Source organism: Gnatocerus cornutus, chromosome 2, assembly GCF_029298725.1.
Source record: "Gnatocerus cornutus isolate USDA-ARS CGAHR chromosome 2, icGnaCorn1.1, whole genome shotgun sequence".
Taxonomy (NCBI): domain Eukaryota; kingdom Metazoa; phylum Arthropoda; class Insecta; order Coleoptera; family Tenebrionidae; genus Gnatocerus; species Gnatocerus cornutus.
Window position 1 is genome coordinate 13,733,190 of NC_142234.1, and position 14,746 is coordinate 13,747,935.

The 14,746-nt window shown below is 33.6% G+C and overlaps 1 protein-coding gene across 6 annotated transcripts in view; it reads left to right on the forward strand.

The window, feature by feature from the left end:
• Nucleotides 1-14,746, forward strand: part of LOC148179248 (uncharacterized) — a 121,313-nt gene that overhangs the window by 92,365 nt on the left and 14,202 nt on the right. For all 6 annotated transcript variants that reach the window (XM_088030292.1, XM_088030296.1, XM_088030294.1 and 3 more), the window contains one exon: nucleotides 6,280-6,390. In XM_088030292.1, the coding sequence (XP_087886418.1) occupies nucleotides 6,280-6,390 (111 nt within the window). The remainder of the gene's footprint in view (nucleotides 1-6,279; nucleotides 6,391-14,746) is intronic.

Here is a 14,746-nt window from a genome sequence, read left to right on the forward strand (position 1 = left end):
CTCTGTTGCTTTCAGTAAAAATATGTATCAGCGGCGGATAAACACATGTGTATCAAATTCTCTTTTATTTTATTTAAATTACTGTAGACATTTTATCGAACGCAAATGGAGAAACCTAGTTTACGAGCAACACACTATTGACAGACAAGATTTAAGTATGTAAATGCGCACACGATTTACGTGTAACAATGCAATTTGCGATGGGTTCAATTTACACGAACGAAGCCCGGAATTACAACTTTCCAGTTTCGCAACTGTACCAACAATAAAAAATACAATTTCCTATAAAATCCAATAAAGTGTAGAACACCAATCCTGTTCTTTTTTGGGCCAAAATAAATCGAGGACGCTGAGCGGAATGCGCAACAATTCTTCCAGTCAACTCCTTAAACTATCACACTGAATAATTGAACAGTGGAGATTTCCGGACTTGGGAGTCTGGGGTTTAGTATCTCTTCTTCAACTACTTAATTATCAATTACTGAGCGCTGTTCGAGTTTATTAAACTTTATTTACAAGGCAACGGTAGCTAAGTGGAGCTTTTAAAGCGCGTCAGGGAATAATAAGCGACGAAAATACGGAATAGTAAAGAAGTTTGCTAGATTATTAATCGATAGTTTAACTCTACGGGAGACGAGATAATGTAAACAAACTTTTCTGTTTAAATTACGGAGACTATTTTACGGGTATCTGCTATTTTTTGCAATTTCGCTTTATCAGGCGAAAAACAAATGACACTGCTTCCTGAAGAGCCCATCACTTCACAAAGGAAATGAAAATCGTCACTATTATTCGTTGTCCAAAAATGTACTCACTTCTAAATCATCCTCGTGATTTACGGGGAGAGTTTCACGTAACACTTGGCGAGATTAAAATTATGCAAATATTTAGGCCAAGCAACAGAGGCAAAAATCGTGCCTTATTTATATGTTCAGAGCGTTTCATTGGCATAATTAGCATAGCGCGTAACCCGAATTTTTTCTTGAATTCATTTCTGGGTGATTTCACGTTTCGTACCTAGACAAATTCCAAGAATACAAAACCTTAAATTCAGTTGTTGTAGTTTATTGCTTTTTTAGAATAGATCATTACTGCTCTATTTTAAAAAGCCGGTTAACATTCGAAATTTTTATACATTTAACTTCTTTAATCAGAATCTTGATAATAGAAAGACCTATCAAAATTTGATCAAAATGGAAACCGCCGCGCCATCTCTAATTTCGTGATTTGCACTATTAATGGGAATGTTATGAGTTGTGACCTTTCAAGATCTCCTTGCATTAGAATAATAACTAAAACAATTTCAAAATTTTAATAAAAAATTCGGACGAAAAAACGAATTAGCTCCGCTCTGACAGGAATTCCAGCAACGCCTATGCACTTGGTCGCTCACATGTTGAAACTTTATCCATGTTGAAAACTGTTTGACACCACAGGGATAATTTACACGCATAACTCATACCTTGTTAGTAATTCAAACTTGATGCAAATTCTGTATATTGCACTGCATTTCCGTTGTATTCCGATCCGGATACGGATATCAATGACTTAATTGTTCGTCACATTATTAATGTGTCTCCATCCATTCTCACGGCCTAAAATCGCCCTCCAAGTAATGTATTATTTACATAGTACGTCAACACTCCATATGTGGTTAGTGTGGTCTTAAGGAGCAAAGAGTGACTTTACATCGAGTCGGTGGATTCGGTAAATTTGGGAAATATATCAAAGGAAGTAGAATGTCGATGCTCGACGCAGCTACCAAATTTACAACCGAGTTTGGCAGTTTGATAATATAAACTGAGTAATTTATAGAGCAGCTTTAATGAAATCCTAAACATGTATGTTAATCTTGAAAATTTATTTTTCAGCGATTTTGTTAAGCTGGATATTCTGAAATTTATTAACTCCCAGACTGCAGTACAGATAAAATTTCGTCACTTTGCAAACCCAAAAATAATTTAATTAATTAAAAGTTTGTGACAAATGTTAATTATACATGCTGCTCCGGAAGCCACAACAGTTCAAAATTCATATTTGTTTTCCGGCACAAATGCTGCCATGTAATTTTAACGTAATTACATTTTGATTTTAATTTTTGAACCAATAAGACAGGTGCAATTACGGATAATGACATCAACATTATTATTTATGACTGGCTGCATTTTAATTTGACTTATTATTCGGGCGCAGAAATTGAATATAATTAAGGAAAATCCTGTGAAAAATTACTTTCCATTAAATATTCACGACAGAGGAAAGATAAAAGTTTCGGTTTCAGTCTGAGAATAAATTTTTCCAATAAAAATTCATGTCTCAACAGTATTGTCATTTTTCACCGCGCATCAGCAAAAAACTTTGCTCGCTTTTAGAAATGGGCTTTTTTCGTCGGTCACGACGTTATTGGAAAGATCGACTTAACAAAAAAGTAACTAAAATTTCATTAATAACGCATGATTAGAACTACATTGGCTCTTTCTAGGTCGGAATAACAGCTATGGACAATGAGGACCTTTATTGAATTTTAATTATGGAATTTTTAGATACGTCAATATTTTCTATATTAGCCACTTCTATGTTTTGAATTACGTTCGTACCGATTTAACCTTTAATAAATTTTCTCTTGTCGGTATTGATTTGGTTGCTATCAGTGAAAGCTACATTACACACATTATTTAGGACATTTATTTATCTGCGTTTATCGCCATACTTTATTCGTGTAACAAAGTCATTAGTGTCTAATAAAACAGTCATAAATTTCAGTGGGTTTCAAGCAAAAAAACTTAATTACTAAAGTTGGGGGTTTTAAAGAATCATAAACAATTTGCTTTTTAATTATTAATAATTTTCATTTATAGTGTGTTATTTAATGTCTCTGAATATAATGAGAAATTTGACTTGAAACCTTAACACGCTTCCGTCAATTAGGGTCCGTGCATTAACATAATAAAACAAAATTTATGAATAATAAAGAAGGTATAAATAATGAAAATGGTCTAACCATAGAGGCTGCGCTGACTTTGTTGCTGACTTATTTGGTAGTAAAATTTCCAAACTGCCAGATAAAAGGAGACCAATTTACACGCAATAAAAGTAAAAATAAAAAATTACACGCCGTCACTTGCTGATGAAGTATTGATACAAAATTTTGTTGCATTGACCCGTTGCTTATTTTTTAGTTTGTAGTTCCGTGTTTCACCATTCTGCTTGATCCTTCTAATTTGGGTTTATAGTTTTACAGCAGATTGTCCCCTGCTAGACGAAACTTATAATCATTGCTCACCGTCAAACAAGTCTCTACGAATATATCTTTCACCATAAACCAAATTGTGGCTGGAAGTTACGACAGTGCATAGCAAATCTAATTTGCTTATGCATGCACTACCATATTTCACCAGTGAAATTAACTCTGAATTAGTACCTAATAAAAACAACAGTTTTATAAAATTTCACTTAGATTTTACCAACGTACTTTTTCGAATTTGTTATCAAGCTGCTTATGCTAATTTCCGCCAGATGAACCATAAACTATGCTATAAAACTTGGGCCACATTATACCCATTACATTGGAAATAACTTGCCAACGAATAAAACGGGACGCTATTACAGCAATCAAGCCTGTAACCCCTTTTTACAAGCGGTATAAAAAAATCAAGTTTTATCGTAAATTCAGCTTTGCCCTCTTTTACATCGAATGAACCTTAAGAAGAAAATTATTGGACATTCGTTTCAGTTGGGAAACTTTCTACTTTATCTCTTCCTACAACGATTTAAAACCGAATATTCTCCGCAAAATACTACACGATAATTTAATTTTCACGAATTTGAAAAGTATTTCGCATGTTATGTGCCGGAGCGGAAACGATTATAGTCACTTTATTCCGTGAGTTATTATTCGAACATTTCCACGTTCGTGTTAAGTTCGCTTTTTCTTTATGAATGCGCTTATAGTAATTGACAAAAAATCGATGCTTTGAATAAAAAATAATTTACAATTACCATTTAATTATTCATGTCGTGTGCTGAAAGAGAAAAACTAACAAAGCACAACTGAGTTGGTAACATGAGAAAAAAATTACTAAAACATGAATGTTAAATAGTATATTATGTCGTAACTAGTATAAACTCCACTTTAAACATGAGGTTCATTAAGCACGAGCGTAGCGTAGCGGAACGAGTATTTAATAAAATGAATGTCTAGAGAAATTTATGCACGTGTTACATACTATACTTTTTTTTCGACTCACAATTGAAACCATAACAGTCGAAAATGAAATATCTTATTGTTTAAAAAAGTAACATAAACATTTTTTTAACATAGTTTTACAGAATTTCTTTAACAGGATAAATATATTTTTTATTAAATTATGAATATTAGTTTTCTTAATCCTTCGTCGTAAATGCAGATGGTAAAAGTACAACGGACCGCATCTGTCCGCTCAAATTCCCCGTTTATTCAAACTCGTAATTTTATTATAAAATTTTATTACCTCTAATAGCCGCTTGTCGCTGGAGTATTGTTTTATACGACAGTTGAAATAACTTTCGGAGACATATTTTTTCGCCATACCTCAGGCATTGTTCAATATAGCTCCACTCTCGCACTAAACATGATATATTACAGAGTTTTTTATAACCTAAACTCCCGTTTTTACATTTCCACGTAATGGCAATGACTCTCTATATATCGAAATGCGCGGGAATTTATTAGTCATATATTTGAGTCAGTTGGAGATGTTCAATTTCGCATGTGTTTCATAGAAAATTTCGACCTGCATTTACACATTATTGCCGAGTTTATGTAAACTAGTTTAATTTAGTTTCATGTAGCAATCTCAGTCCTATTGATGAGAATCTGCCAGGACATCCAGGTCGTAAAGACCAATAACTCAGCGAACAGAAATGCCACGAAAAATGGCTGGGAGACCGTATTCAAGCAAAGTCTGCTGAAGCAGCAAGACATCTGAAATAGTTTGGAGCAACATGTCACCCCTACAGATACGATATGAGTTCCAAAGATATAGCCACGTAATATAGTGAGTCGTCAAGAGGGTGCAGTTACATCACTTTTCAGACGGACGGAAGCAATAACAATAAAATAACGAAGGAAATCTAAAGTTTTACCAGAAATTCGCCAATTAATTTCATGTAACAATAAAAGAAATCGCAGAAGTTAACCGAGCCAGCTCGCTCCTGGAATAACATAATAACATAAGTTTGGAGAAATGTCGGAATTTTTTATATTGGTTTCTTATCCTTGTTAACCCTGAAATCGTTTTTATTAGATGTTATTTGTGTACTGCGTATTCCGGTTTTATATTGCTCGGGGCTTTGTGCACATTTCAATGATTCTCACATTTGGGATTTCTGAAGCTCTAACAAGCTTCATTATCTTGGTTCGTAAACAGTTTCAATAAACAATAAATGTTTGTGTTTTCTGCAAGGAACGAAAAAAACCTTCCATTTCGAAGTAAAGTCACGCGATCAAAAAAGCTTTCATTGCATTTTTTAGGATCAAACCTCAAATACAGCAAATAACAATTATAATAACTAAATGTTTACCTCATTTCTCTTTTATTTGAATTTTACTTTGTCACATAAAAATGCTAAACTTCCATTACAATAATTCTTGTTAGAAAATTACCAAAGTTGGCTGTATGACTGAAATCTGAACTTGCGATGAAACACCAGCAACAGCTGAACTGGATATAAAACGCGCCATTCTGAACACAAAAAAGTAAAAACAATCAACAATTTTGTCCTATTAGTAGCCACATGAAAGATGGACAAGAATTTTCGATCGATAAAAATGGTGGATGCGCCGGGTTAGAGAACTGCACTCGAACTTTTAACACTTTCATATTAGTTTTTTTATTCTCATACATTTTGTATGATGCTGGGGTTACAACTTTTACTTCAAAACCTAACTAAATCATGTACCGGGTGTTCCAAGAATATTACGACTGCATTGAAATAACACAATTTTGTCTCCTGCTGGTTCCCAATTAAATGTTAATGCGACAACGCAATTCATACTTTAGAATCAGTTTGACAAGCAAGCAGAAAATTAATTTAACTAAATGTGCAACCTAGCCGGAAAACCACTGGTTTGTCCTATTTTCATTTCAACTCACTGCCCATATAAATAACGTTCTGATGGAAATGAACAAAAGAGACGCCCCACTTTTACAATTAAATTGGTTTTTATTGTCAGTTTTTTCGTTTTTGTGTACCTACTTTCCTTATTAAATTATCCTCGTGGTAATATGTTTGTTCCAGTTCGTTATGGAAAAGCCTCACTTCGCTGGATCTAAGCTATAATCAACTAGACAGCGTTCCTTTCGCCGCACTCAAAGAGCTGCGAAGTCTACAGTGGATTAATTTGCACGGGTATGTATTTTCGTGCTAGAAGAATGTAAAAACTATATTTACGGATTAGAAGGTTTACGCTACCGAAGAGATAATCACACGAACCAAAATGCAAATAGTGACGAGCAAGTTTACGAGTTTGTTTTAGAGCAACTTAATTTGCTTCGGATTTATTTTATTACGAGCTATAAACGTGATGTTTCCTGCCACAATCGGTGCTTTATGTCCAGCTTTTTGGCACGTTTTGAATAATCTGTCGTTTTCTTTACAACACCTATAAAATCTTGGTGTCTTTCAATTGCAGATTTAAATGGCTGGAAGATGCAGACTTGTACGCCCTCGGGTATTTGCATTTATGATTATCGCTAATAGAGTTGCTTTAATGTGAAACTTGTTCAACAACTAGCTCTAGTCTTGTCCTACTATTATGGCTTAGAAATCTAAGTGGAAAATGAAAACATTTTAATGAGGAGGATAAAAATACGATAGCAAATTTCTAAATAGCACGCAGATGCACAGTTTGATTTCATCTACGTCTTGAAACCTTTGTTGAGAACCATCAACATTAACATTAATTAAATTCCCTCGTGCATGAAGCCTGTTTAATGTTGTTTTTGTCGAAGAGTGATATTTATGTTTGTTTATGTTGTTTGATTACAACTCTGCTGCTTAATTATTGGTAACGACAGTTCATGCGTTAGGGTAGTATTTGTAAATCATCATTACGAAACAAAAATAAATGCAATTAAAAATAAATAGAATCACAAGTGCAAATTTGTTTTTCATGTCAAATTGATGTCACCAGTAATTAATAATTTCACTTTATTAATAAATTATACCTGGAAGAGGCTTCTCCAAAAATCTATCGTTTTCCTAAACAACAGATTTTACCAATTTATCATAACAAGTTTGGAGATTGGAAATTTAATTTTCTTGTGGCAAAAAGTGCTTTGAACACTTAATTTTCAGTAAAATCCATTTCCAGCTTATAAATTAATAACTGAACAAACCAGAGAAAATTGGTCGAGTCAGGTCACGTGTTTGCTCTATAGCAGGAAATTAACTCCCTTTGTTAGTTTCGGTGGTTTAGCAGTTTGTTGATTAAACTTAAACCACATACAAATCCTGTCAATTTTATGCAGTTTTATTTTTACTATGTTGTACCGACATCTCAGTTTTGTATAAACAAATTTTTGACGTGTAATTATTAAACTTTCAACAAAACTAGTAGCACCTGCAGATAATTTAATTATTGAAGCAGAAAAATGAAGGAGTTCGCTTGAGCGAGTGTTTTAATGAAAAATTAGTTGTATATCAAAGTCAGCATTTTTATCTCAGATCCTGGATTAATTTTAAGCTGAGCAAGGCAGCAAAGATTCAGCTTAATTGTAAATTCCGCCAGTAATACAAATTTAATTTAAATAAACACACGGAATCGGTTGCTAATACCGATGTAACTGTTATTCCTTCGCGCTTACGTGGTGAAATGGTCAGTGGTGGCACTGTAAATTTTTATTAAAAGCGCTTTTTCATCCCTCCGATACAACGTGGAAAACATTAACGATAAGAACAAAGCATTGCGGTTTTAATCCCGGAGAAAATCCGCCGTAATAAAACCATTATTGATAACCACTCTAAATAAGAAGCAATAAAAAGTTGTGAAACTTTTAAACCCGAGATTCAACTGGCATCAATGGCGCTTGCATGAACCGCAAAATTTAGGATGGGATTACAATACGTAGCCTGAAAGTTTCAATAACTTTCCAAAGTGATCTTAAAGTTAATCGAGATTTAATATGAATTTGTAATGGCTATTGATCGACGATATTGTTATGGGACCTTCTTGGGACTTGTCGTCGTCAAAAAGGGAAATCAGTGATGGGCACTCACAGAGACACTCAATGTACTTAATTAAAATGTATATTCGACAAAAATACGTTTACAGGGTAACCGCAACGTACGATGGTAAAAACGGAATTGAATTATAACAGGGTGGTGGTGGTTTTATATGAGTTCTAACAGATAAAAATGGGTTAAAGACCAAATGTCTAATGGGGGTCGCATCCGGATCAAAGATCAAATACATAATTTCTATTAGAAATACAAATTAAGAATATCTACCCGGATCAAAGGGCAGACGTCTATATTAGGGTAGTATCAGGAGCAAAGGTTAAGCTTAGTTATCAGAGATAAACCTACCACCCACTATACTTTAAGTAATATGAATAAAAATTAATTACAAATACATGAAATATTATTAGTGATTATAACACTCTTCCTCCCTAAGAGTTTTGATATACCTACAAAATTTACAATTTAGATAAACTACTATTTCTTGATCGCAAATTATAAGGATTACTAATAACAGGAGTTTGTTCATTGTTTTCTTCCATTGGAACCGCTGGACTTGTAGTTGTTTCGAAACGTTCTCCAGTGTGGACAGACAGTGCAATGGAGTCACGTCTATTTCGAGGTACCCAAAAGTTGGACAGAAGTTTTCCAGAACATTTCTTTGGGAGAAACCGTCCGACACAAGGAATCCAGGTGCAATCGCAGCAGTATCTCGATATGCAGCAGCAGATAGAGAATACGACAACGAGAACGAAAAGCACTGCGATCGAGAATCCGAAAAAGTTGAAGTACTGATGACTGCCAAAGGAGTTGTTCATCTCGGTTTCCAGGGCGTCATCGAACTTTTGAAGTTTGAGGTTCGCATGCCGAAGTTCGTCCAAATTATTGCTGTCGATGTGAATAGGATCCATTTGCGAAGCTACCAAAATCTTCTGATTTTCTACACAGCAATCGTCGGAATTGATGTCGACATGTGGAAAGTAGTTCGTGAAGTTGTGGGAAATATTGGATGAAGCAACCAAGTTTGTAGTCATCGTGTAGCAGTGACAGTGAGGTGCCAATTCCAAAATTCCAACATCTTTGAACGTAATTTCGATGGCGTTTTCGAAATCAGAGTCGCATGAGATCGTAGCTGGTGTTGCATGGCTCATAGCATATAACCATTGATTACTAGATAATTGATGCCAAACTTCGATGTTTGCCTTGATGGTTCTTGTCATACAATCTTCAGGTATGGACTGGACATCTTCAACTCTAAGTTTCACTTCGCAGATTGGTTGTTGTGACGTTAGACGTATGACAGGTCTTGGACAAAGATATTCGGAATTCAGCAGTTCCAAGCAAACAGAGAGATCTTCCAACTGTCCGTAGTGCGTCCTTGTAATGCTCATCATTAGGAAGGAAAAACTAGGATTGATATAGGAATAGACAGTCGAATGATTTGATGGTGAAGGGAGAGGAATTAATTTATATAAAAAGTATCTAATGTTATCTACTAAAGGAATTCTGATAACATAAATTAGAACATCATTATCATAAATTACTGAAATTTTACTTAATGCAAAATAATTGTGAATTTTAAATTCTTGATCTAGAGGAATTGGAAGTTGAGTATTCGATTTAAGTTTGATGTTACTTAGTTCATTCTTAAAATCGGTCGGAGTGACAATGAATGGATGTAGAATATTTTGCTTTGCAAATAATATTGAAGATATTATTGTGTCGCATTCTTCATTTAGCTCGACAATTAGTTCTTCCAATAAAGTTAGATGATTTCTTGAGCTGATACGATATTGTTAATATTTTCCGATACTGATTTACTAAACGAGTTGAATTTATTAATGTTATCATTGAGCTTATTTTCATTTAATTTAAGAGACTGAACAGAGTTGTAATAAAGATGAGAAATTTGAACATAAGACTAAGGGTTTTGGTTTTCTTAATTTGAAACATATGGCTTCAATAGATTTTTGTGATATATTTTCCGTTGTTTCTTAATAATTACGTCGACTGTTTGATTTGGATTAATTTTTTCTATTTTATAGGGACCTTTATAAGTCGGTGATAGTTTTTTACTATATCCTGGCTTATTTGCTCTATCTTGGATAAGTACCAAATCATCTTTCTTGAAATTATAGTCGTGCGAATTTCTGACATATCTAATTTTGGATTTTTCTTTGCTTTTTCCTGAATTTTCGCGGGCAATTTCGAATGTTTTGTTTAGTCGGAGTTTTAATTGTTGATGGTAGTCATCATAACTATATCTGAATTCTGGTGAAGAAGTTACTGTTTGTGGTAAAATAGCTTTATTTCCGAAAACTAGCTCAAATGGAGTAAATTTAGTTGTTGTGTGAATTGATGTGTTATACGAAAACATGGCACTTGATACAAACTTATCCCAATCGGTTTGTGTTTTGTTAATAAAGTGTTTGAGGTAATCTTTAAGTGTGGAATGTGAACGTTCTAGAGCTCCATTGCTTTGTGGATGATATGGTGAAGTAGTAATGTGACGGATCTTGAAAAGTTTATTAACTTCTTTAATCAAATTAGAGGTAAAATCAGTGGAGTTATCGGTTACAATCGATTTAGGTATGCCGAAAATCATGATGAATTCGCATAATTTTTCAGCAATCTGCTGAGCTTCATGATTTGGAATTGGATATGCGTATGAAAATTTTGTTAAATCGTCTTGAAGAGTTAGGATGAATCGATTATTACTTTCGGTGATAGGTAATGGACCTACGATATCGAGAAATAATTTTTCAAATGGTTGAGTTGCGGTGGAAGTTATTTCCATCGGTGCTTTAAGAGGGTGACGATTTGTTTTGTTTAACTGACAATCTTTACAACTTTTTATAAATTTTCGTATGTCCTTTTTCATGTTTTTCCATTTGTATATTTCTTTGATTATCTGATACGTTTTGAAAAATCCCCGATGTCCTGCGATGGCAGTACAATGATTTTCTTTCAAAATGTTGTTAATTTCTTCTTCGTCTTTTGGCTCTAATTTGCAACGGTCAGTTATGGAAACTTCAACATCAGTCTGATTGAAAATATAATGAATCATTTCGTGTATTAAATCTATTTTAAATTTCTTATTTAGTAATCGTGGATTTTCAATGAAAATTTTTCTTAAGTTAGCTTCCCGAATTTTCTTTCTCAAATTGAGCAAACTATAAAAGACATCTTTATAGGATGGTACGTCAAAGTGGTTAAGATGTGATATCATTAAAAATGTAGTTTGTTGCGTCTGATCATTCTTCAAAGTTATTGTATCATAACTGTCGATTTCGTGAGGAATTAAGTTTAAATCATAACGTTCAGAGATTGAATTAAAATATTTGTTATTTTGATTAAGGTCTTTTGAAATGAAGAAAGCGTTTGGAAATTTGGAAAATGGTTTTTCGCGAATGTGATTGATTTCGATTAAATCTTGATTTTGATAATGAAAACGAATAAAATCATCATATGATTCGTTGTTTATCATCATTATGGGGTTTCTTGAAAGAGCGTCAGCATTTGAATTTATACGACCCGGTTTGTAATGAATTTCGTAGTCGTATTCCTCTAATTTTAAGCGCCAACGTATGAGTCGCGAAGACGGATCTTTACAATTGAATAACCAAGTTAATGGTCGATGATCAGTTATGATTACAAATTTTTGGCCATAGAGGTATGGTCGAAAGTGTTTTGTAGCCCAAACAATCGCAAGTAATTCTTTTTCTGTTGTACTGTAGTTAGTTTCAGCCTTATTGAGTGTACGAGACGCGAATGAGATTGGTAAGTCTTTACCTAGCTCACCTTGTGATAAAACAGCGCCTATCGCGTAATTTGAAGCGTCCGTAGTTAAAATAAAAGGTTTCGTGTAATCAGGATATTGCAAAATTGGTTCATTTATTAAGGCATTTTTGAAATGCTGGAAAGCGTTTTCTTGTTCTGTATTCCAAACAAATTTTACACCCTTTTTTAACAAAGTTGTTAATGGTTTTGCAATAGACGAAAAGTCTTTAACAAATTTTCTATAATATCCCATTAAACCGAGAAATTGTTTAATCGATTTTTGATCGACAGGTGTAGGATAGTCGACAATTGCACGAATCTTTTCAGGATTTGGTTTTACGCCATTATCAGTAATAACATGACCCAAATATGAGATTTCCTTATGTAAAAATTCGCATTTGTCGGGTTGTAATTTTAAATTGTTTGTTCTTAACCGTTCGAAAACGTTTTGCAATTTGTCGTTATGTTCCTGTAATGAAGAGGCATATATTATGATGTCGTCTAAATATGTGAAGCATTGACTTCCTTCAAGACCAGTTAATACTGATTTCATTAATCTACTAAAAGTTGCAGGTGCATTTTTTAGTCCGAAAGGCATGCGAAGATATTCGTAATGCCCATTAGGTGTTGAAAAAGCTGTTTTATTGACGTCTTCAGGTCTTACTAATATTTGATTAAATCCCATTGCTAAGTCTAGAGTAGTGAAATATTTACTATGTCCCAACTGATCCAAAATATGGTCTATATTTGGAATTGGAAAGGAATCGCCTACTGTGAAATTATTAAGTTGACGATAATCTGTTACAATGCGCCATTTACGTTTACCTGAAGTGTCTGTTCTAGTTTTAGGCACAACCCAAAGTGGGCTGTTGTATGGACTCTTTGATGGTCTGATTATATTGTCTTTTAGCATTTGATTTATCTGATTTTCAACTTCGATTTCGTGAACTTTTGGATAACGATAGATTTTGGATGAAATCGGTTTTACATTTGTTGTTATTATTTCGTGTTGAACCGTTTCCGTATGCGTTAAATTATCACCCGGAAGATAAAAGATATCGTCATATGATTTACAGAGATCCATGAGTGTAGATTTCTCTTCTGGATTTAAATGTTCCAATCGTAAATTGGTTTGTAATAGATCCGATCTATTTTTTAAATTTTGGCTTTTGTTTACAGAGTCTTTGTTTATCGTGAAACATGCATGACTGTCGAATTCCTCTAATACTAAGTCGATTTTCTCGATTTTGATTATTTTATTAGAAGAATTAAGAATTGTGGTTAATGCTTTTCCGTTTTCATTAACTTTCAGAATTGCCTTAGCAAGATAGACATCGTCAAGAATTTTGATTTCAGGAGTTAGACCTTCTGAAATATTTTTATTTAGAATGTTAGCTTCAACTATTGTCTCAGAACGAGGTGGAAGATAATAGCAGTTATTGTTGACATTTGAATTAAAACTGAGTTTTAAAGGAAATGGCAGATCTTTAAGTTTTAATTCAGATTTTTCGTAATTGATTTCGGCTTTTTGTTGAGTTAGTAGAAAATCGTTGCCAATTAAACCGTCGAATGGAATATTCGTATTGTCTTTAACAATGTAAAATTTAATCGTTATCTTGTGATTAAAGAAATTTAAATCTAAAGATACGCTACCGACTGTGTCAACTAAACCGTTTGCACTCAAACCGTTCAGCGAAACTTTATCTTGAGGATTATAAAAAACACCTTTTAGTTTTCGTAATTTATCCACTTTAATTAGACTTACACTTGCCCCTGTGTCTACAAGAAATTTGAAATCCAAATTCTGGTGATTAACCGATAAATAACAGGCACTATCATTATGAGATAAAAAGACGTTTTCTATTTTTAGTTTATGATCATTGGGGTTCTCGACTCGATTATTTTTAGACTCATGATGATTATTATTATTATTAATAATGCATTTACAAACATTTAGATTTTCGTTTTGACTTCTTGCCGATTTAAGATTTAGAGTAAGTCCACAGGTACGGCAGTTACCTGGGACTGTACGGAGTTTAAATGTACATCGGCTTGGGAAGTTGTAGTTTGATTTTGTCGTTTTTTGTTATTGTTATATTCGCGTTTTCGACATTCGTGAATCAAATGTCCAGATTTTTTGCAATAATTACATGTTTTATTTTGATTTGAATTTTGATTGCTCGCGCTGGATGCGTTTTGATTACTGAAATTCATGTTATTATCGTTGCCCTTTTTTCTCGTTCGACAATCTTTAAGTAAATGACCAGGTTTTTTGCAGAAGTTACAAATTTTTACAGAGTTAAAATTGTTAATTTTTCGAACTTGCAAATGTTTTTCTTCTAATAAAGCTTCCGAAAGTGCAGATGCTAATGTAGATGGTTTACTACGACGAAGAGCTGTAGAGATTTCGTCTGATGAATGAAGAATGAATCGTTGTAAAGCCATCTCGCGAATTGAATCTAATCTACCTTGTAAATTTATATCACCTCTATGTTTAAGAGAAATTGCATTTAAAACACGAGTTCGAATCTGGTCTAACCTAGTGTGAAATGAATGTACTGATTCCGTTCTGTTTTGTCTAATATTATTTAAATCTTCAAGCAACTGAGTTAAGTCTCTATTATCAGAAAAAGCTTCGGTTAAAACATTTTTTAAGTCATCCCAATTAGTAAATTCTTTTTCCTGAATTTGAGCTCTAGCTGATCCCTTTAGTTTTGACACAATATAAACAAGCATTAAACTTTTT